Source organism: Zootoca vivipara, chromosome 8 (genome assembly GCF_963506605.1).
Source record: "Zootoca vivipara chromosome 8, rZooViv1.1, whole genome shotgun sequence".
Taxonomy (NCBI): Eukaryota; Metazoa; Chordata; class Lepidosauria; order Squamata; family Lacertidae; genus Zootoca; species Zootoca vivipara.
Window position 1 is genome coordinate 49,904,714 of NC_083283.1, and position 22,903 is coordinate 49,927,616.

Below are 22,903 nucleotides of genomic sequence, written 5' to 3' on the forward strand. Positions count from 1 at the left end.
CAGTCTCAGAACTGGCTGTGCTAACACGACTTCTTTAAAGGCTATTGAACTTGTATAAATGAAGATTGGGTCAATGCCTGCATTCTTGTACATTTAAGAGAGCTCAGAGGAGTCCAAGAACCTTCTGTAGAGCTGCTCTTCTGCTGCACTCGAGGCTCTTTGGGGATTTAGGAGGTTCATTATGCAATGAAATGGGAGGGTTCTTCCATTTTTCAGAGCCAAGTAAAACACTGAAAGGATTTTGTTTTGTATTTTGTTCCATGATCTAATTGGTTCATGCCACTGCCTGCAGGGAAGAAATAAGCAGTGCAGTTAATTATTTCATACTAATATATAGTCTGTCTATTAATTGATGCAAGCGAAGAAAGGGCAAAGTTGTATTGAAATACGAGTTTGGCCTAAAGGGAAAAGTGTTATGAAATTAAAAAGTAAATAAGGCCCTGAAACAGCATGTATCCCGGGGAGCTGAAAACTATAGCCTTTGGTTTCTTTGACGTTGTGATCTATTAATGTGTGAATGTTATGGCATATGAGAAGAAGACTGCTACCCTTTCTACTCTTAACATAATATGGCCAAAAAAAGAGAGAAAAGGTAAGGGTTCATTTATGTAATGAACTGTTCCTGAATTCTTTTAACTGACTCCCTGCTGGAAAATCAGCATGCAGATAAATCAGTAATTGAGGCAACAGTTACTATGCATAGCTGCCAAGTTTTCTCTTTTCTCGCGAGGAAGCCTATTCAGCATAAGGGAAAATCCCTTAAAAAAAGGGATAACTTGGCAGCTATGTTACTATGTTTAGGGAAGCTTTTAATGTTTAACAGACCATTGTATTTAAATATTTTGTTGGAAGCCACCCAGAGTGGCTGGGGAAACTCAGTCGGATGGATGGAGAATGAATGAATGAATGAATAAATAAATAAATAAATAATGGGCTTTTTGCCCTGTGATGTGGGACATACACCCAGATTTCTTGACATTTGCAAGTACAGTGTGACCTAGGCAGCAAGCTGACTTCAGTATTTGGAATAGGGTGTTATTAGGCCTGATTCACACGAAAAATCTTGCTCAACATGCAAGCTGTCCCTGGATCCACATTTCTACATGTATTATGTGAATCTGAGGTTTGCAGTTAAAGATGAGAAAGTGACTGCCTCATGGACCATGGGAATTTCTGGTAGCTGTTTTCATGATTGTCATGTTCACATCTTGGAGTTGCTCATGGGAATGCATGCCCAAACACTTCTCTTTTTTCTTAGATTTATTTATAATTTTAGATTATAACACAAAAGAAAACATTTCACAAGTTTTTCAACAATAATTATAACATTTTAAAATTTGACTTCCCCCTCTTTCTGTGTTTCCTTGAAGTTATTTTCGTATTTCCCTGCATATCCAAAAATATTTTGTCACATTTTTTATTCCATATATGTATATATGTGTGTGTGAGAGAGAGTGTGTACACACACACACACACAAACACACACATGTATATATGCATGTGCACAAGTTTTTACAGTAGTCCTGCTAATGTCTTGATCCGTTTGCAATTTGTTTGTAAATATTCAAGAAAACATTTCCATTCCTTGATAAAGAGTTTGTAGTCTTGATTTCTAATTCTGCAAGTAAGTTTTGCCATTTCTGCATATTCCATTAATTTCTGTAACCATTCTTCTTTCGTTGGAACTTCTTTCCAACATGCCCAAACACTCTCAGGACTGCGGACTAATACAGCAAAACATATTTTTGAACCAGATTTGTATTTGCAGAGGCTTGTACTAAATGAATGAAGTGGATCTGCTGAAAGTGATTTGGCTATTTCGTTTTTCATTGCTAAGTCCTGACAATATGGCTATATATACCAAGCTGTATATTTACCTTTACCTATATCCCAAGGTCTTTTATTTGCAAGCAGCTTCATTTTATTTTTCTGTCAAAAATTACACGGAACAGCATTCCCTTTATTGCTTTGATTTCTCTTGCTTTTCAGCCATTATTTCAATGTAGAGAGTCACCTCTTTTTTGCCACCTTTAATTTCTGGCTGCTGCCTTTCACACTAAATGACAGGCGTGTGTGTCTGCAATAGCTTTGCAGTAAAAAGAGCCTTATATATATTTCTCTCCTGGTTTGTTGTATGGCTTGTACCTTTTTGTTCCGATCCCTAGAAAGCTTTATACTCCAAATGACGTGATTAATTTAACTTTTTCCCTGCTTCAAAATGAAACGAATGCCTGCTGTGAACTTTTTCTTGTCTAGGGCATTTTGAGCTTTTATGCTGAGCTTGACAGCACTGAAGATTTCCTGCCCACATAGGTTATTAGGTGCTGCTTATCCTTTGGTTCCACTGCCTGGTGAAATATTAGATAACGGGAAAAGAGCTTATCTTAACATACGTCTGAACTGACAAATATGGCAGCTTTTCAGCAGAAAGGCTAATGCATATGAAGTCCTCTTCCTGGCTTAGAATAAGAATGAGCTTGGTACTTGTCTTGTCCCATTGACAATGGTCAAATGCATACAATGTGATTTCCATAGCATCCAGACAGCCTGAGCACCTAATATCTACCTGTCTAGCCAGTGCATCAGCTTTCCTGGAGTTTGTCATTGAGACTAATTTCCAATGCATTGCAAACACGCCTTTTACCAGCTTGCTTTATCCCAGAGCATACAATGTAAGCTGCATAAATTTGTTTACCTTCAGTGACAAATAACTGTCAGTCACCTTTTGTTTTGTCTTTTAAATGAGATAGCCCTCTAAAACGCTTTTTAGGATTACATTTTCACTGCTTCCGACAGAGGAGAAGGAAATGCTGACAAGATAGGGTTACACGTTCCTGACTGAACAGTACGGATGGGTTTGTGTCCCTTGCTTTACTCCCCCCCCCCGCCCCCAATTAGGAGAGCTGTATTTTCGTATTGGACGATGTTTGCTCAATAACGTGGCTCACATTCAGTAGCTACTGGGGCTGCTCCTTTTAAAATTTGTAAGTTTAAACAGATGAAAGGCAGGGCAAAATAAATGCTAAAGACGGGAAACTTGGGGTGGAAAAGAAACTGTTTCTATACGGGTGGGAGCTGCCCCACACAATTACAGAACAGAGAGGTGTCACCCATTTCCACACTGTGCTAGCTACATGGAGTAGTAGTAAAATAGGTTTTACTCCAGGGGTGACCTGTTGAAATGAATGGCCCTAACTTAGTCATGCTCATTAATTTCAGTGCATCTGCTCTGAGCAAAACGTACCTGAATACCACCCATATTTTCTGCAACATTTGAAGGGGAGACATATGTATGAAAACATTCTAGAAACATACTCTTTGGTACCCGGGTATCCCCTACAGCCGTTACAGGAAAAGACACAAGTGATTCTACAAGAATATGTAAGAGTATATATTAAGAGCAGTTCGATGTTGGAATGGTCTCCCTCAGGAGGTTGTAGACCAGGCACCCCCAAACTGTGGCCCTCCAGATGTTTTGGCCTACAACTCCCATCATCCCTAGCTAACAGGACCAGTGGTCAGGGAAGATGGGAACTGTACTCCAAAACATCTGGAGGGCCGAAGTTTGCGGATACCTGTTGTAGACTCTCCTTCTTTGAAGGTCTTTGAGCAGAAGTTGAATGGCCATCTGTCATAGATGCTTTAGCTGAGATTCCTGCATTGTAGGGGGTTGAACTAGATGACCCACAGGATCCCTTCCAACTCTAAAGTTCTATGATTCTATTTGGACCTTCCACATTCCCATTAATTTCACAGATAGTTTAGCAGCTCGTCAGCACTGCTTATCTTACGTATAATATTTTATTTATTTATTTATTTACTTATTTGTAGCATTTATTTTATTTTTATTTTTTTTAAATCCCTGTCTGCCTAGTTCCCCCCAAGATCAGTCCCTGCCCTCTGGCTTGCCATCTAAAAGACATGATGCATAAGGATAGAGGGACATGAAAGGGTGTGGGGGGGGGGAAGAGAGCAAATGTCAGGCATGAATTCTTAGCAGTTACAATTCTTAAAACAATCAATTGGGGTGGAAACTGTTCAGGTATCCCGGCAGAATGGCTGCTGCTGGGTGATGGTTGAGGGAGGGCCAGAGGCAGCTGCTCTGCCAGCAGATGCAGATGGCAAAGAAATAATCATCTACTGACACCTCCTTCCCCCAATAATTTCTATAGCACAGCATTGTTTACACCCAGGAAGAGGATCTGTGGCCCTCCAGATCTTCTTGGACTATAGCTCCCATCTGTCTTGACCATTTGCTATGCAGGTGGGAGTTGGGAATCCAACCAGGAGTTTGACAGGGGCTGATGGGAGTTGGAGTCCAGCAACAACTCAAGGAGCACAAGAGAACCTGGTCTACACTGTCTGGCAGCAGCCCTCCAGCATTTCAGACAGGAATCTTTCTTGGTCTCATTGGAAGAAATCAAGGATTGAAACTAGGACCTTTTTGTATGCAAGATCTGTGATCCACCAGCTGCAGCTGCAGCTTCTCACCAAATCACATGGTGATCATGGGTGGGAGCTGTTGTTTGAGGTGCCAAAGCAAATCCCCCTTGGGTGTACAGAACCAGCTCTTTGGATTCCAAGCCCAGGTTTCCTTGGGTTCTTAAGAGTGTTGTGAAAATAACCAACTAGTCAATTCAAACAGAACACCATTATTTACATGCCTAATAGCATCATTTTTATCTTAGCAGAGCCTCAACATGAAAGTGATTGGATGCTTTATAGATGCCTGGATATAGAGCGTAATTTGTGACAAATTGCACCCATCTCTGCTTCAATCTGCCTCTGACATTAGCAGTGTAATTCTTGGGAGGTGTTTGAAATATTGGAAGAAAAGGGAGATGGATTACTGCCTACTTCACATCGTATCACTCATGCAGTGGGAAAAGAGAGAGGAGACTAGATGTGCCTACACTCCAGCAGTGATACAAAGCTTGAACAGAAATTAGACCTCTGTTAAGTTTCTCAACCCAAGAAAATTCAACAGTGTGCGGGTATATAGTTCTCTGACTGACATGCTTCCGTGTTTGAAAGTATGACTCCTTGAATAGTTTTATGTATCCTACTTCCTGAAAACTCCCTATCTCTAGTAAGTGACAGTAACATCCACACTATAACCTTAAAGCACTTGTATGCCACTTTAAGAGTCATGGGTTAGATCGGTGGCATTCAACTAAGTTTTACTCAGAGTCCCTAAGACGGTGGGATGGCACCTTCTACACCTCCTTCTGGCAACTCCTACAGCCAATCTGGTCCTCAGCGTATTGCTCTGCTTTCCTTTGGACCACAGCAGAGACATTAAGAGTGGGGTCCTATCATCTGGGCAGCCCAGGACCTCTACACGCACTGCCCAGGTTTGTGTCCTGGAGAGGTCCCTTCAGTGCTGCTTAACACAGCAGTTTGACTTCACCCCTGGAGGCACACTCCATTGTCTCTCAAGCCAATAACAGACCTACTGAAACTAATGGACCTAACTTAGTCTATATTCATTAATTTCAGTGGAACTACTCTGACTAAATACATAGCTGAATCCTACCCAGGGGATCCCCCAAAGAACAAGAGCACAGGAAGTTGCCTTGTAGTGGTTCAAATCATTGGTGCATCTAGCTCAAGATTGTCTACACTGACCGGAGGCCACTCTCCGGGATTTCAGAAAGGGGTTTTTCCCCAGCCTGACCTGGAGATGTCAGGGATTGAATATGGCACTTGTGCATGCAGAGCAGATACAGAGGTTATATACTCAGGGGTTACATTCCAGGCCCCTGTCATAAGTGAAATGCACGTAAGTGGGAAGCCCACTGCAGTACAAACATGCCGGGTAGTGCGACAGCAGGAGGGCCACCGCATGCCATTTCAGAGCCCTTTGAGTCTTTTTTCCTGGACTTGTGGTTCACTGGTGTCCTCGTCAGACTCTGGGGAGGGTCTCCTTATGTCCCCACAAGGACTTTCCAGCTCTTTCTTGCCATTTCAGGTTAGAATTGATTGATTTCCTGGCACCTCGCATATACGAGGTTGCACACAAGTGAGGGGATTCCTGTACTCTACTACCGAGCTATGGCCCTTCCACCTCCTAGGAACAGTATTTTATTAAGCTTCTCCTGTTCTGATGAAGAAAAACCATACGTGAATATGATAGTTGGGATAATGAACAGTGCTTTATATATATGCACGCTATGTTACGCTGGTCTCAAAGAATTGAGGGAAAAGCTATCTCTAATTCGATCAATAGGGAAATGCGAATGTACACTTTACACCTAGCAGCTCTTCATCAGAGAGACTGCTTCCCATACATTATTGCTTAAATATTTCCTTACTGATTTCTCCCTATTTCTTTTTTAAAACAATAGTTAAAAGTTACCACCCAGATAAACTGAAAGATTCATCTTACTGTATAATGCCAATCAGATCTAAAAGTCTGGAAATGTGCAAATATTAAGGCTGTAGGTGCAGCAGCAAACAACATTAAGGCTATACAGTGGTACCTCGGGTTAAGAACTTAATTCGTTCTGGAGGTCCGTTCTTAACCTGAAACTGTTCTTAACCTGAGGTACCACTTTAGCTAATGGGGCCTCCCGCTGCTGCCACGCCGCCACCGCACGGTTTCTGTTCTCATCCTGAAGCAAAGTTCTTAACCCGAGGTACTATTTCTGGGTTAGCGCATAGCTGCCAAGTCTCCCGTATTCCCCGGGAAACTCCCGCTTTCCCAGCCGTTTCCCGCTGGCAGCCCGGATTTTAAAAAACCTCGTAAATCCCCCGGATTCTTACCTGCCCAGGGAGGCTCCTTCTGTGCATGTCTGGAGTCTCTGGACATGCGCAGAAGCGATTTCTGGCGCTGCAGCCATTTTGGAAATAGGCAGAGCATGCATAGAAGCAACTTCCGCTGCCACTCTGCCCAGTTCCAAAACTGCCGCAGCGCGAATTCCGGTGCCACGCTGCGCCAATCCTGGATTTTTCAGTCTGGGAGTTGGCACCTATGGGTTAGCGGAGTCTGTAACCTAGTCTATAACCTGAAGCGTCTGTAACCTGAGGTAGCACTGTATATAGCTTGACTCTGAATTCTTATGTTATTTGTTTAAAAATAGCTATATTGTCCCTGTCATGTAAACATATATCCACGTGGTGTACAAGGCAGTGTGGGCAGTGAGGAGATCCCCTAACACCTTATCACAGGGGAGGGTGACTGGTACCACCTCAATGCATGACTCACCTCTGTTGCTCTCATTTCCAGCCATCGCTATAGCATACGTCTTCAGCTGCCTGGAGCTGAAAGCAGGGCTAGCACCAGGAGTTGGCATTGTTGGACTATTTGTGAGGCCCCCAATTTAGCAAGTGGGGATGTTGCTGACCCCAGAGCCCCCCAGTTTGTCAATAGGAATAGCTTGAGCCTACAAACTGTCTTAAGTTTACATCAACTGTCTTTAAGTTTACATCAGCAACCACCTTACGCATGACAAGTTCTTTTGTTTAGATTGAACAAATCTCCTGATCATTTGAAACAAATAAGTGAGGCCCAGTGGATGGTATGGGAATATCAGCTGCTGGAACATTCCTGAAGCTAAGCTGGTCTGGTTCTGATCAACAATCTGGCTGGGAGACCATTGGGAATCCCATTTAAGAGCCAGGTATTCATATAGTAAATTAAGAACTCATGAGGCAGCTCCCCTTCTCTGCCTCCCTCTCTACCCTCCATTAAAATCAGGGTGGTCTTCCATCCATATTGTTGTTCATTTTGCTGAAAATTTACATTCCATTGTTCCGTTCTAGCCATGTTGCATGTATTTTGCAGATGTGATTCGATTTCTATATGTGCTAACTCCTTTTGTAAAAACAGTTTAATAGGTCCTCTGCTTTACAGAGGACAGCCATGTGTTTGAAGGGCTATGAGAGGACAGACCTCTACTTGAAGCCCTGTCTTGGAAGGGCTGCCTCATCCAAGTCCAGTTTAAAGATCAAGGACTCTAATAATGGAGAGCAGGAATCTTGTAGCTGCTCATCAACAGTGAGCACCTAGACAACAAACTGAGGAGGTACACATGTAACAGGTCTCAGCCTTCCCCAGTATGTTGAGGTGTAGTATATTTCTATTTAAATTATAGAATTTTTTTTCGAACTTTGCATTTATGTATATACATTAGCATATGCAAATCTTATACAAATTTATGTTTTATTTCTTTGGTGAGACATTTCCTTTTTGGAAATGTCTCACCAAAGAAATTTTCCTTTTTGCAGAAGAGGCCTCTTTAGTGCAGAATGCCCCAGTGTTATGGGGCTCTGGCTCCTATTGCATGTTTTTGCAAAAGAGGAAGGTATTGCTATTGTACTCTCATTTTGACAGCCTTTCCTATGCAGTGAGTTGTGGCTGTAGCGACGTTTGGAGCCAAAAAGAACGTTTTTTCTTGAAGATTTATTAGCACTGGCAAAAAACCCCTATTCCTTACTAAGGACTATAGGTCTGCCAAGTTTAAATTCTTTCAACTTTAGTCATGTGATTAGATTATTTTAAGCAGGAGATGGTATTTATCACTCTCTCAGTAAGTGGAAAATCTTTCTCATAAAGCTTTCCAAAATGTTGTTTTTACATAGAAGTCAAGCTTGGGAAAATAGATTCTTAGATGTTATGAGTGTTAGAACAGGGTAATAATGAGATCTGTTTGTGACCGTAACAAGAGATGGTTCCAAGAGATTTTTGGACCATTATTGCTCTTTGCGAACAGAACTGAAAGTCACAGGGCAGTATTAGAAAATATAACGTGTCATCTTAATGTACCAGCTATCCAATTTTAATAAACATGTGTTTTCAATTTCCAGTATGTCTGATGAGGCTTCAAACCAAATTTCATTCTTGCTTCTGAAACAGAAAATGGCAGTGCTATTGTTGCTGTCCTGGGGCCTCCTCCCACTCTTATAGAAAGCAGCTGTAGTTTTGCCATTCACTGTAAATGGCATCCAGTTCAGGTTTTTAACATGCTGTTTCCCTCACCTTGGCTATTTACAACCTCCACATCTCATCTCACTTCTCCTCCCTGCAGGCTTTCAAAAATGCCACTGTTAAAATCATCTTGAGCTGTTCGAAGTGCGGAACCCTCTGCTTGAATCTTCTTGATTCATGGGTCAAATTCATCACCTTCATTTCTACCACAGGATTTGCATCAACTTTTTAATATTTGCATCATGTTTCCCCCCTGTTCTGCTTACATGCTTCCTCCTTCTTATTCTCACGGCTGTCTTATTGTAGAATGAGTCCCATATATACAGTATAATCACAATCCTAATTCTTGAAGTGCTCATTCTTATGCAGTCAAATGGTCTGCATAACAGGGAGCTTTCAAGCAGGCTTAGTGATAGGGGAGAAATTAAGTTTGACTAGCATTTAAAATTTGAGCCTTCTAAATTTGAGGTTCCCAAAACAATGTGTGAACTGAAACAGTCATCCCTAGAAATGGGCACTTCTGAGCAGAACTTTTACCACCTGTGCTGTAGTGGTTAGGTTTGCTTCATAGACTGAAGTTCCCCAGAATGCTAAGGAGCCAATGGAACTCCACAATGCTGGAAAGGATGCTCGGGAATGATTGTGTCAACTACGGTACCTGTTTTATCTCACCATTCCATAGTGAAACCATAACTTTGATAGGATTTTCAGCTTTCTCCTGGAAGCTTCTCCAGAACATTCAGGAGCTCCTTGGGTTCCATCAGTCTCTGAGGGCAGGCCATTCAAATGGGCCCATTACCCTTACAGTGGGAAATGACTACTACCGTAGTAGCCCAAACATGGTTGACCATGACAATGGAGTGCAATGCGCCCCTTCCATCCCTCATATCACTCAGAGTACACCAGGTGCAGATTCTCTGAGCCTATCTCAAGATCAATAGGTTTTCTAGTAAAAGAGATGGTGTGTCTGTGGACAATAGCAACTCTACCCCTCAAAACTCCTTAATCTAGCCTAGTGCTGTACTGAGTACACAGAAGGGCACAATTGAGTTAAATCACCCAGCCCACCCATCCATGTCTTGGTCACACCATACAGTATTAAGGAACTTGTCTAATGTCAAATGGAACATTGAGAGGAGGTATCCTTCTAACCCCCTAAGCAGGATGATGACTGTAGCTGGGTCCTCTTTGCATATGGAATTCAGATGGTTGTTTACCATTTGAATAATATTTATGCATGCCTTGCCTAGATAACTGCATGGTTTCAGCACACTTCTTTTAATACTTTGAAGCTTTTGTTAGCAGCCCTGCCAATAGGTGCAATGTGTTTTGTCTCTCACACAGTCAGACACACACTCAGGAACCAAAAGCAAGATTATGGAAGTTTTGCATACACAGACACATCGCGTTCTTGCTTCCCCTTTGTGGTGAGAACCAATACTCAGGAGTGGCTCAGTACTGTCTGCAAGAACCATACATGCTTTGTGCATTTGAGTGAGTCAGGAAGTGTTCGTTGTGGTGTGGTTTTTAGCTGGCATACAATGTGATAAAATGTCTAGTCTGTAACTGTGTTAAAAAGTTCAGGGAAGTGTTCTGTTCTGTTTTTTTTTTTAAAAAAAGACAGGTGTTTCCTACTTTCCTCACAAGACAGGCTCATTCCAGTGTGAGATAGTACAGAACAAGTATGTCAGCTTCATTTAATATATACCGTATATACAGTATATATGTGAAGGTCCTTAAACCTCTTTTCTGTAACTCATGCACTCTTAACATTAGTGCACTGGACAAGCAAGTCCCAAGGAAACGTTTGTACATCAAGTCAACTTTGCCAAATCTCCGTGGTCTGGATTGAAGCAACTCCTGGTCTAGTGAATATCACTTTTATAGGAAACCTACAAGAAAGAACACTGTATACTTGAATGTCAAGCTGCTGCTGATAAAGAAAAGTTGAACTGTATTGTTGTGATAGAAAGATGATAGATAGATAGCCAGTGTGGGACGGTGGCTAGAGTTTTGTACAGTGGTACCTCAGATTAAGTACTTAATTGGTTCTGGAAGTCCGTGCTTAACCTGAAGCATACTTAACCTGAAGCGAACGTTCCCATTGAAAGTAATGGAAAGTGGATTAATCCATTCCAGACGGGTCCGCAGAGTACTTAAATTGAAAGTACTCAACCTGAAGCGTACTTAACCTGAGGTACAACTGTATTTAGATTGGAAAGGCCAGGTCTCAAATCTTTGGTCCGCAGTGAAGATCAGTGAGTGATTTTGGACCAGCCTTTATTCCTCAACCTAATATACCCTCAAGGCTTGGTATGAAGACAAAAGGCCATCCTGAGCTCTCCATATAAGAAAGGAGGGATAACAACAGAGTGAGCATTAAGCATTCGTTTTCATGATTTTTTTTTTTAATGTAGGTGGTAGTCAAACCACCTTTAAAAATGTTTCTTAAACTGCTGTGACGTAGGGATGGGAGGTAGCAGTGTTTGTGTGTTCAATAGGTGTCCAGGACAAGCATACCAAATGTATACACACCTATATCTCCAGTATACCTGAAGGAGCATCCCCACCTCCATCGTTCTGCCTGGACACTGAGGTCCAGTGCTGAGGGCCTTCTGGTGGTTCCCTCGCTGCGAGAAGCCAAGTTACAGGGAACCAGGCAGAGGGCCTTCTCAGTAGTGGCACCTGCCCTGTGGAACGCCCTCCCACCAGATGTCAAAAAGAAAAACAACTACCAGACTTTTAGAGGACATCTGAAGGCAGCCCTGTTTAGGGAAGCTTTTAATCTTTAAGAAATTAGTGTATTTTAATATTTCTGTTGGAAGCCGCCCAGAGTGGCTGAGGAAACCCAGCCAGATGGGCGGGGTATAAATAATATATAATAATAATAATAATAATAATAATAATAATAATAATAATAATAATAATAATTTAGTAGTAGTAGCAGTAGTTCTGGTAACTACTTTGGCTTGTCCCAGGTGATGTTTAAAGACTACAAAACTTGAAAAAGTGGGTTTATCAGAGACTATGGTGGGACAGGAAACATTAAATACCCCAGGCATTAAATACTCCTAGGTATACAACACTGCATCCAACACTTTGAAAAGTTATTGTCTATACAAAGCCTTAGACAGGGGTTTATGAGCTACTGTTTGCAGGAAGATTGCAAAATCCTGTTATGCCGGCATTGCAGAGTCATTAGGAAAATAACAGAAACCTTCCTCTACCCGAATCCTCTTATTCACACATAGCATCTCAGTTTAAGGTTTGCTTGTCAGTGCCTGTCTCTTTCACCTTGACTGCCAGATGGCTTGCTTGCAATTCAGTTATGGCAAGTGAATAATCTACCTGGCATGAGTCACACTGTGGCCCCAAAGGGACTCATTTTAGTGAAAGAGCGAACACTCCCTTTTGTGTGTAAAATGCTGATAATGGCTTGTTTAGCGACATATATCTCAACAACATGGCTTTTAGTTTCTGTGTCAGGGAGAAATAAGATGCTTCCATATGCAGAGCTGCTGGCACCCCTGCTAATTCTGTCTCTGGCTCCCTCACTCTCAGCTGTGATATTTCTGTGCAAATATAATAAATGAGGTGTGGTCTCAAGTTTTTAATGCATTTCTCTGATGCACCTTTTTTTTAGCTCCTGCTTGAATGGGATGAAGGGAAGCATAAGGTCGAATCCTTCTTTTGGTATACATTGTAGGAAAAGCCTAAACAGCGTCATCCCTTTGTGAACAGGAATAAAAGATTTAACACTCAATCTTGCGTGACAATCAACAATGGGTCAAAATGGGAAACAACATGTAGGAAAAGGCAGTAAAAATGTTTACATAAAACATATTGACAATGGTAATCTTCAACACTTTGTTTCATAGGTCTGGCTTTTACTGAGGCCATGAAGCTGTATCTTGAGCTCATAATGATTGAATGTTCTTCCATATAACATGTGTGTGTGTGTGTGTGTGTGTGTGTGTGTGTGTGTGTGTGCGCACACACACACACACACACACACACACTAGGGCTGCTTTAGGACTGTCACTATTTTTGGGTGGGATTCCATCACATACCAGCAAATTCAGGTTGTATAATTAAAACTGATTTGGAGGTATGGCACAACAAATCCCTTCCTCAAAATATTGGACATATTGCACTTAGGAAAGTGGTGAGGAAACATACTGGGAACCATAGGATAACATTTGACACAATGCTGTTTAACCTTTCCACAAACAAATCAGAATGAATATGCAATAAATAGCCAATGTTTTCTATGCTGCCTGCAAACAAATCAGGTTGAATGCTCAATAAGCAGGTTGTTTGGAAGTGACCTAGAGGTAGGGGAGAAGGTCTGCCTGATCTAAATTTGTGTGGATGAATTTGTGTACTGATTGTGATCCACCACTTGAAACTTTAAGTGGTACAGCTCAGGCACAGGCTTGCTACTTTGGTAAGAACAGGCCATAGAATCACAGGATCATAAGGCACAGCTTGATAGTCAGTCCCCTTCACGTCCTAAGACATGCTCCGCCACATCTTGATGTGCACCCATTCCCCAGATGAACCCATATCACAGAACTAGTTACAGTTAGGTAGCCGTGTTGGTCTGGCGTAGTCGAAACAAAATTAAAAAATTCCTTCCAGTAGCACCTTAGAGACAAACTAAGTTTATCATTATGGTTGGTTGGCATTCTCAGCTCTCACAGAGGTTATAGTCTGCCAGAAATAGAGAAAAGGAGTGCTATACGCTGGAGACACCTATCTGACTAAACCAATGGCTTTGTTTCCACATGATTGCTGTTGTTGCATAGTGTGTGTGTGGCTTTTGCTGTTGCTTTAGTGGCCAGTCTTCTAATCTACAGATTAGATCATCTCACCAAGTAACTCAAATATAAAGAAATGCTATCATTGTAAAGAGGAAAATAAATAAATAAACTGTGCCCTTTTCAGTAAGGATTATTTAATTCCTGAGGTTTTAATGGAATCAAATGGAGGATTGTATTAGCCAGTAATTGAATTAATAGGAAGTCATTCGATTCCTGTATTTAACATTACAGCTGCCTGTATCAGATTTTGATACTTAGCCGCCTAGACTTTCTCTCTTTAGGGATGTTCTCCTCACATGAAGAGACCTGAACCAATTATAATGTGCCAATTTAGAAACCTTTTCTAAATATCCTCTTTCCCCATGTTCACTTATAGTGAGAATTTTTTTACTTATAATTCTTTCTCTGTTTGGTGCATTTCTATCCTACCCTTCTCTAAAATAACTCAGGGTAGATTTCCTTTTCTCCTTTTTATTCTCAACACAATCTTGAGTAATAGGTTAAAGGTAAAGGTAAAGGGACCCCTGAAGGTTAGGTCCAGTCACGAACGGCTGACAGATATTGACTAGACCAGAGTCATCTAGTTAGCTTAATAACTCAGTGTGGATTTGCACCCTGTACCCTGTTATTTAACTCACTTGTGAGAACAGAATGCTTCTTCACATAGTCATGTTTCCACAATATAAGGACTCTGGCAAAGAATGCATGTGTAATATGAGGAATTACAGGTTGTTGTTTTTTACCTTAAAAAAGGTTACTAACTCTCATAGTTGTGAAGAAGTATGAAAATGGAGGCCTAGTGTCCGCTTACTCTTCTCTTTGGCGATCACTCGTAGTCGAGTAAGATTGTCTTCCATAAACACGGTTTTAACAATGGGTCCGTAAGTGATTGTGGAGGCCAATTCTGGATCATTGCTTACTATTCTAATTTGCACAGCTAGAACTTTTAATATCCCAACTCATTGCAAGTCACAATTTTATTTCCATGTTTATAATGTAAATGTCAGAGAAAATAATACTGAAGCCACTCAGTGGCTGAAGTAAGATTTGAACCTGATCTTTGAAGTCCAAATTCAGCAATATGCACTGAACCACACTAGTTCTCTGATGCATGTAATACGTTGACTGTGCCAAGATGATAACATTGTTAGCAGCCTGGTACCTCAAAATGACTATTTAGGAACTGCTGGCTTACAAGGCAGGTTTGGCTAAATTCAGCCCTGAATTTTGCTTGCTTTTCAAGTGGTAGTGCTCTGTGTCTCAGGATAATTCATTCCTGCACAGCACAAAACAAACTCAGCCACAAAAATGAGGCCTGTGGGTGGACCACATGGACTGTGGATGAAGCACAGCTGTGTTTATCTATGAAACAAGATTTTAGAAGAGATTTAGTCAAGGCTTTGGAAGATTTTTTTTATTTTAAATTCAGGTTAGTTTTCAAAGTACTTACTAATAATGTCAAATGAAGCAAGCTTTAAGAGTGATTTAATATAGAAGCCTAAACACTCTACTTTTGTTTTAAATCCTTCCTCCAAACTTATTTCTTCTGGCTTCTGTTTCTAATCTCCAAGCTGGTGCCATCTGTTTACTTGCTCACACCTAATCACATTAAAACCAAAATAAAATACAATTTGAAATGTTAAAAAAAGGTGGAGGTGCCACACACTTTTCTTCTTATTATTATTATTTTCAGCAAATGATAAAATGTTTCTCCTCTTTCTTTGTCCACCTTGCCCATATACCATCAACAGGTCTTCCATCAACAGGTTTACCATCAATAGGTAAATGGCATTTCCATGCGCTCTAGCTTCCATCACGGTGTCTCGTTGCTCCAGAAGTGGTTTAGACATGTTGGCCACATGACTTGGAAAGCTGTCCACAGACAAATGTTGGCTCCCCCGGCCTGAAAGCAGAGATGAGCGCCGCACCTCATAGTCAAATTTGATTGGATTTAACCATCCAGGGGTCCATTACCTTTTACCTTTACCTTCAGCTGTTGGATTCCTGAGGCAAAGAGGTCTTTATTTCCACAGCAGTATATTAAACATAAGCTTAGGCCTTCAGACATGTAAAGCACACTTGTCTCCACATTCATAAGCAAACAATCCATAACTTTTTATGCTAAGTCCTCAATGAAAACTCTTGTGACAGATGTTGTAGTAAACCCCCTTCTGTCAGGCTTTTGAACGAGGGAAGAATCTGTGTTCATCCCATGATAGGGAAAAGGAGCAGTTATGTGGGTTTCTGCTGTTTTAATGTTTTAGTAAGTGTTTCAAAGTGCTATTTTATATGAAGCCACCCTGGGTTTCATTACTTGTTAATGAGGGATGGGGTAGAAAGGAGCAATAGATGCATAGCAGTAAAATTGCCACTACATGGAAAGTGAAGTCCAAAATGGAATGGATTGTTAAAACAAAAAACTATCAGAATTTCTGCTATAATGGCCAGAATGGATTCAAGAGTTATCAGGATTGCTGTATTTGTTTGTTGTAGCAAGAATTAACCAAGTATCCTATACCAGACTGAAAATTTGTTCCAGTGTTGTCTGATATAGAATAGTGTAAATGGTAGCATTGCTTGCATCACCTGCCAATTTTGAGTGGGTCCCCCTCCTCCTAATTTATTTTATCCTATAGGATCTATGCTCTCACCCTGCTCATCACAAGCCTAGTGCTGTCCAATTCCATGCTGTGGTGATGGACTTCATGTCTTATAAGAAGGGGTGGTGGTGGTGGTGATACAAGTCCTTCCCATCCATCCAAGCCACTCCCACTGCACTTTCCCTCCCAAGGGTGTCCTCAGAATCCCCCCCCCCCGAGGGGACAAGGTCTATAATTTGTGACTACCCATTGTTGACTTGTGATAAATCCCACAAATCATTACACGGTGCTGAAGAGAAGTAACAAGAAACAATGGTGGTTTACTGTATTGTATGTAATTATACATTTCAGAACTACTAACTTTATACACTTAGTAATAATAGAGCAGGCATAGGCAAACTTGGCCCTCCAGGTGTTTTGAGACTACATTCCCCATCATCCCTGACCACTGGTCCTGTTAGCTAGGGATGATGGGAGTTGTAGTCCCAAAACATCTGGAGGGCCAAGCGCCTATGCCTGTAATAAAGTAAGGCAATAGAAAGGCATGCAGCTTTAATTTGTCAATTGAACAGTACCATAATACAAAATTTAAAAAATCATAATACTGAATTACACACTATTTGCACATAATCTGCATTGGGTGTTGTGAATGCCAGACATAAGGTCTGAAAAAGTCAAGTTTTTTGCTAATGTTTGTGTATCCATAATATAAAGGAAATTATAACGCAAAGTGGATCACTCTTTAAACAAAAACTGGAGTTTTGGAGGGTCTTCACCAAAATGGTCAATGTAAATTTCTCCTTGGGATAATTCTTCAACTTTTCTCTTATGGACACCCAACAAGCCAGACAATTGATCTTCACTCATTGTGGAATGTAGCTGTGTCAGCACTCTGCCCCAAGTGCTAAAGAATCGTTCAGCTGTGCATGTTGTAACTGGTAGGGAAAGTGCTGTGAGGATGGCCATTTTAATAGCAGAACACAGTTGGGTGTGGTCCAATGGTTCAGTTAGGCTCATATTGCATAAGTCACAAGATGAGGGGTGTATTTCCTTCTCCCTACAAGTCATACCAAGTGACAGATTCATCCCTAAAGTTTTCAAATTTCTAACAGTTCCTGAATGAAATTGACATGGTCTTGCAAGTTTTTAAGTTTTCCTTCAGTGTGGTACTTCTGAGATGGATGTACCAGTAGTTTCAGTAAACAGTAAGCAGGTTAGTTTTCAAGAATCTTTGCTTACGATCACAAGACAAACAGTAAAAGTTGATGTCTATGATAAAAGTTTATATTATAAACCACCCTGTTATCTTTGGATGAAGGGCAGGTACCGGTATATAAATTAGATAAATACATACTGTACATACTGGCATGAATTTTTTTCCCCTTGGTGTTGCTCGATCCTGCTAATTGCTTGATTTGTGATATTTGGGTAATTGTCTGCATGTGAAGAGATGCTCTTGATTTCTGACTCCATGTTTCTCATTGGTAGTTTGGGTATTAGATGTCATCTGTGGATGCTCCCATGGAAAATTTTCATAATGGTTTTAATTATGCCAACAGCATTGCACACATCACTTACACTGTTCAGTTCATTTACAGTAAGATGATGTCTATGGGATGAGCAGTGGACAAAGGCTGCCTGAGGATAGTTTTGTGCTAGAACCCCATCTTATTTTCCTGCCATGGTTGAATGGCTATCGTATCCTTGTCCAACTAACTTACTGAGATCTATTCCAAAATCAGCAGATAAAACTGTGTTGGTTATGCCTACTGCAGTTTGGTCTTATACTGAAATAAACCCCAGGAATTCCTCATGTACAGATGCATTCCCATCACTTTCTTTCACAACACCTAGAGACAGTTGTTCTATTCCAGAAATATCTGTTCTTTCATCTATAAAATTAAAAATGTCATGGAAGTATTAGCCTTCACAACTGTGTCTTCCCTCAATATTTGGCCACACAACTTTATTAATTCATTCTGCATTCTTGCAGGTGTGTACTTGTCTGACCCAATTTCCATTAAAAAACAAAACATTCCCTGCCTTAACACAAAACTGCCTACCATGTTACCTGTAGTACCAGTCTTACAACAAAAAGCAAGCCCGTGTCACCCACAGTGCACATTGGCTGGTATTATAGAGTTCATATGTTTATTTTTCTCTAGCTCTTGCATATGACTTATGAAGTTGCCATTCAAACAAAACCTCTTGACTTTTCATGACAGAAAGAAACCTAGAAGCCTAGAAACCTAGTCTTCATAGGAAACACTGTACCCTCTACTTCGTGAGTTATCTCTTGCAGGTTCACCAAAGTCTTTGTACTTGGAACAAAATTGCCAATGAATATGTCCTGTCCGCCTCGTACTAATGGCTGGGAAATAAATGCCATAGTGCTATGTAGGTCCTTTCAAAACAGCACAGTATGCTAACCAAAGATAATATTTAGAAAACCATGCATGGTGAAATGCTCTTGGTACTGTCCCTGTCCTGCCTAGAAGTCATAACTTTCTGTCAGCATCCAGTATTGTGTAAGGAGCTCAGTGTTAATACACTGGATTTGCTCTTGATATGTTGTTTCCTATATCCAGTTTTTTTCTGTTGCTTAAGTTGTACAGTACCTGGTAGCTGCTAAAGTATTTTCATTTTGGATATTCCCATGCGCTGCCTGCACATGGATTTTTTCTGTCTCTTTTGAGGCAGACACATTGGGTGCTACTTGCATGATATGTCTAGGGCTCACTAACTGTCTTCTGCTTTTTGAAGTAGATGTTTTGTGTTTCTGACTCAGAGCAAGAATGCAACTAGACTCCTTTGGCAGGGAGGGAGGGATATGAATAAATTCACTACATAAAATACTTGCCTAAGACGGCCTGTTTTATAGAGGAGAGCCCTCTCTTTGAAGAGGTGTCTGGTACCAGTCTGATGCAAAGATGAATAATACTGGAAGAGGACGGGCCTTGAAGTTGCCCATCACCTGGCTAGCAGACTGAGCAGCCACCTGGCACAGGTTTTTCCACTATGCTAAGATTATAGATCTATTCAAATCAATACTAATTGTTCCTAAATTTGCATTTACAGTACGCACAAGCCCCAACTTGTGTGGGGGTTGTGTTCTGGCTCATTGTGTGTGATGGCAGAGTGTGCATAAGCCCCTCCACCCCCTTTTCTGGCCATATTACTGTACTGTGATGCACATGTGCTTGTCAGTTGGATGCGTGTAAATCAATCGTTGCCTGTATATGCGGAAATTAGGCTAGCATGTGCAAGTTTCATGTAAATATTTTCCCCCTTTGGGTGATGCATTTCCTCTCTTTCAGCAAGTACTGTCTAAAAAACACGAAAGGCTTTGGCTTCCACCGTGGAAGTACTCATGTACCAGTAACCCGGAGCTTAAACTGGCCATTTTAAGGGCATTTCTAAAAAGCCACTACCACCAGTTCCCTAAATGTTTCTTCTTAATGTGGCATTTTGGCATACAGTACTTCTGAATATCGTCTGGCTTTGGCTAGTGCTAGTAAAAAGGTAACAAACAAATGGTAGCTCTATCAGTTTGAGGTTTAGAAAGGCCCCTAAGAATGCCTTTCAGGCTGCAAGCAGTACAGTTTACTTGAGAGTAAGTGTCACTGAACCTAATGGGTCTTTCTTCTGAGTAGATATTAGGCACCTCTAGATTATCTGTTCATTGAACAATCATCCTGATATGCTTGCACAAATCTTGTTCCAAATTATATGGTTTCACTATTTACTGAGCATTTGTTCTGATTTATTTGCAGGGAGATTATATGACAATGAACATTTATCCCAATTTGTTAGTGAGCAAATTATACACCTTCCCATCTATCATTATCCTACAGCTTTTAGTGTACTTCCTTATCACTTTTTTAACTGCATAAAGTTCCTTTAAAAAGAGGAATTATTTATTTTGCCAGAGCACTTTAACCCCCAATTTAATTGCATCTACATTTGCAAGTATTCTGATATGCAACTATTTCCTGCAAAATAGTTAAAGTCTGGAGGTGACTATACACAGGGGTTGTCTAGTTATTTTCCACTTGTCAATGTTTGCTCATCACTTTGCATCCTGTCCTTTCTGCTCTGAGCTCAAGACCATGTAGACATCACCGGATTCTTTATAAAAAAATAAATCAGACAACTCCTGTGTAGCTGCTGGGTTTGAGCAGGGATTTGAATCCAGGGCTATCATGGTTCTAACCCATTTTCTTTTATCTGGTACAATGCACCATATTGCAAAACAGAATGTGGAAGAAAGCTTTTTGAAAAAATATATGGCAGCATACATTTTTTTCAGTGTTGGTTTTCCATTTGGATTAGAGATGTGGGAAAAGGAAAGGAGAAGAATCTTAGCTACATGTGGAAATAGCTTAATTGTGACCAGAATTTACAAACTGTGCGCCATGTGTTAAAACACCCACATCCATGCATGCAAACACCTCCTTTTCTAGAGGAAAATCAGCTGGAACATTTTTACAGCGGTGCAGACCCATTAAGCCTAATCCCGTTGATAACAGACACAGTCCGCCCCCCGCCCCCCGCCCCCCACACTAAGTATTTCACTTGACAGGGCCTTGGAGGCAGATGCCTGCGTCAAGAGTTGGCAGTGCGCGAGTACCACATCGAGGGAAGATTAGCCTCCCGGCCCTGTGCTCATCTCCATACCGGCGTTTCCTATAGATCAAGGTGAGGAGGCGAGAGGGCGGCATACTGTAACCTTCATGTACTCAACGCACGGTGTGGCTGGCGGGCGGAGGGGAGACCGAGACAAGGAGGCTCTTGTGACACGGGACGGCACTGGCAGCGCGGTGTCTCTCTCTGTGTGTGTGTGAGTGTGGTGCCGCCGCCGCCGCCGCCGCGAGCAGAGCTCAGCTGGAGAGAGCACGTGTGCGCAGTTTCCAATCGTAGCCGGAGCCTGGGCTGGGCGGGGGAGGGAGCCCAGCAGAGCCTCCTGAGTCAAGCGGCGGCCGCGGCGGCGAGGGCCGCGTTTTGGGCACGGAGTGACGCACGTCGCGCTGGAGCAGAAATGCGGAAGAATTAGAAGCCTCCACAGTGTCCATGGGCTTGGTTTAAAGAGCGCAGCAGCCGCGGCGGCGGAGCAGTTGGGTGCGGGAAGTTGGTAAGAGCGGCATCTTCCTTAGCTTTCTCCCCACCCTTCGCCCTCTTTCTCCCCTCCTTCCTCCTTCCTCAAGCTTTTTAATTAGGCCATATTAATTTTTTTCATGTATAATATGGAGCTCCATATATATATGGAATTAGGACACCCGATCGGGATTAACAGATCGACGTTTTCTTTTTCTATGATTTTCCTTCCTTTTTAAACTTTTTTTTAAAAAATAAAACAAACAGCTTTAGAAATCCACGAGCGCGCTGCGCCATGCGCCTTTACGCAGGGTCGCCCCCTTCCGTGTTTTTTCCTGCGGGTGCTTCTGTGCCCCAGCCGGTGGCGTGGAGCGAGGCCAGGAGCCTCTCCAGGAGCTTCGCCTCGGGCCGGGAAGCATGAGAGGCCTCGGAGAAGAGTCCCCCGCTTCGCGGCGCTCGTGCGCTCTTCTGCGGGCCCTTGTCGGGCGGCGCGCACCTCCGCTTGCGGTTTGAGCCGCCCCGACGGAGTTGTGTCCAGGAGCGCCAGCCGCTTTTGCCTGCCTGCCTGCCTGCCGAGGGAGAGACGCGGCCAGGCCAACCCCCCACCCACCCGACTGGGAGACTCGCGACGACGCTGCCTGGCTGCTGCAGGGAGCCCAAGGCGATGCCCTACGCGCTCCTTTCCCAGCGGAGGAGGACACGATTATGTCCACTGACCAGCTTAACAGCACAACATTGAAGGATGCTCAGTTGAAAGACCTGGTTTTGGAAGGAGGTATTCTAGACCCCCCCCCCAGCTTAGTTTAATTTTGTCTCCAAGTTATTTTTCTTTCTCTTCGCCTTAAACCCTTAATCACTTTCCTGCCTACCCGCTTTCTGTTTTACTTTCTCTAGCATACTCTGTGTAATGGGTCTAGTATTTTTGCTGTTGTTACTATCCGTCTCTGGGAGATTTTAAGACTATCCATACTCAAGAACCTAACATAGAAAGCCCACCCCCCCCAAAAAAAAGCCCGTTTAATTTACAGCCAATCCAGTTCATGTCTAGCTCAGATAGAAGTTCGATTCAGTTCAAGTATGTTTGTATAGATGATACTCATGGTCAGGGCAATTGAAATGTTTTTGTTTTAAATATATGCTTGCAGGTGGAGATCATATCTGTATAGAACTGGGGCAGTGAGGTAGACTGAGGTGTATAAGACTGTGGCACAAGTCAGCATTAGATACTGAAGAGGGGGGGATATGCTTATTTTGGTTTCCATTTTATAATGATAGAAGTATTTCACATGTGTGACTATTATATGTACTGTACAAAGGTTGGAGGCTTGTGCTTTTTATTTTGCCTTTTCATGCTGGTTTTATATGACCCTGGAGACGTAAAAATAAGTAGGATAAATACTACCAGGCATACTTTTATAATCTGATGTAAATAGCAATAAATGAGTCTTTACTAGTAC

General features: G+C 41.9%; 1 protein-coding gene across 4 annotated transcripts in view; it reads left to right on the forward strand.

Moving 5' to 3' along the window:
- Positions 1 to 22,903, forward strand: part of LDLRAD4 (low density lipoprotein receptor class A domain containing 4) — a 278,078-nt gene that overhangs the window by 226,940 nt on the left and 28,235 nt on the right. The window contains exon 1 of one of the 4 annotated variants that reach the window (XM_035124992.2): positions 21,243 to 22,221. The exons of 2 other annotated variants lie outside the window; for them this stretch is intronic. In XM_035124992.2, the coding sequence (XP_034980883.1) occupies positions 22,152 to 22,221 (70 nt within the window). In that variant the 5' untranslated portion in view covers positions 21,243 to 22,151. Of the gene's footprint in view, positions 1 to 21,242; positions 22,222 to 22,903 lie in introns of those variants that run through there. One more of the 4 variants, XM_035124993.2, reaches the window with a different exon arrangement.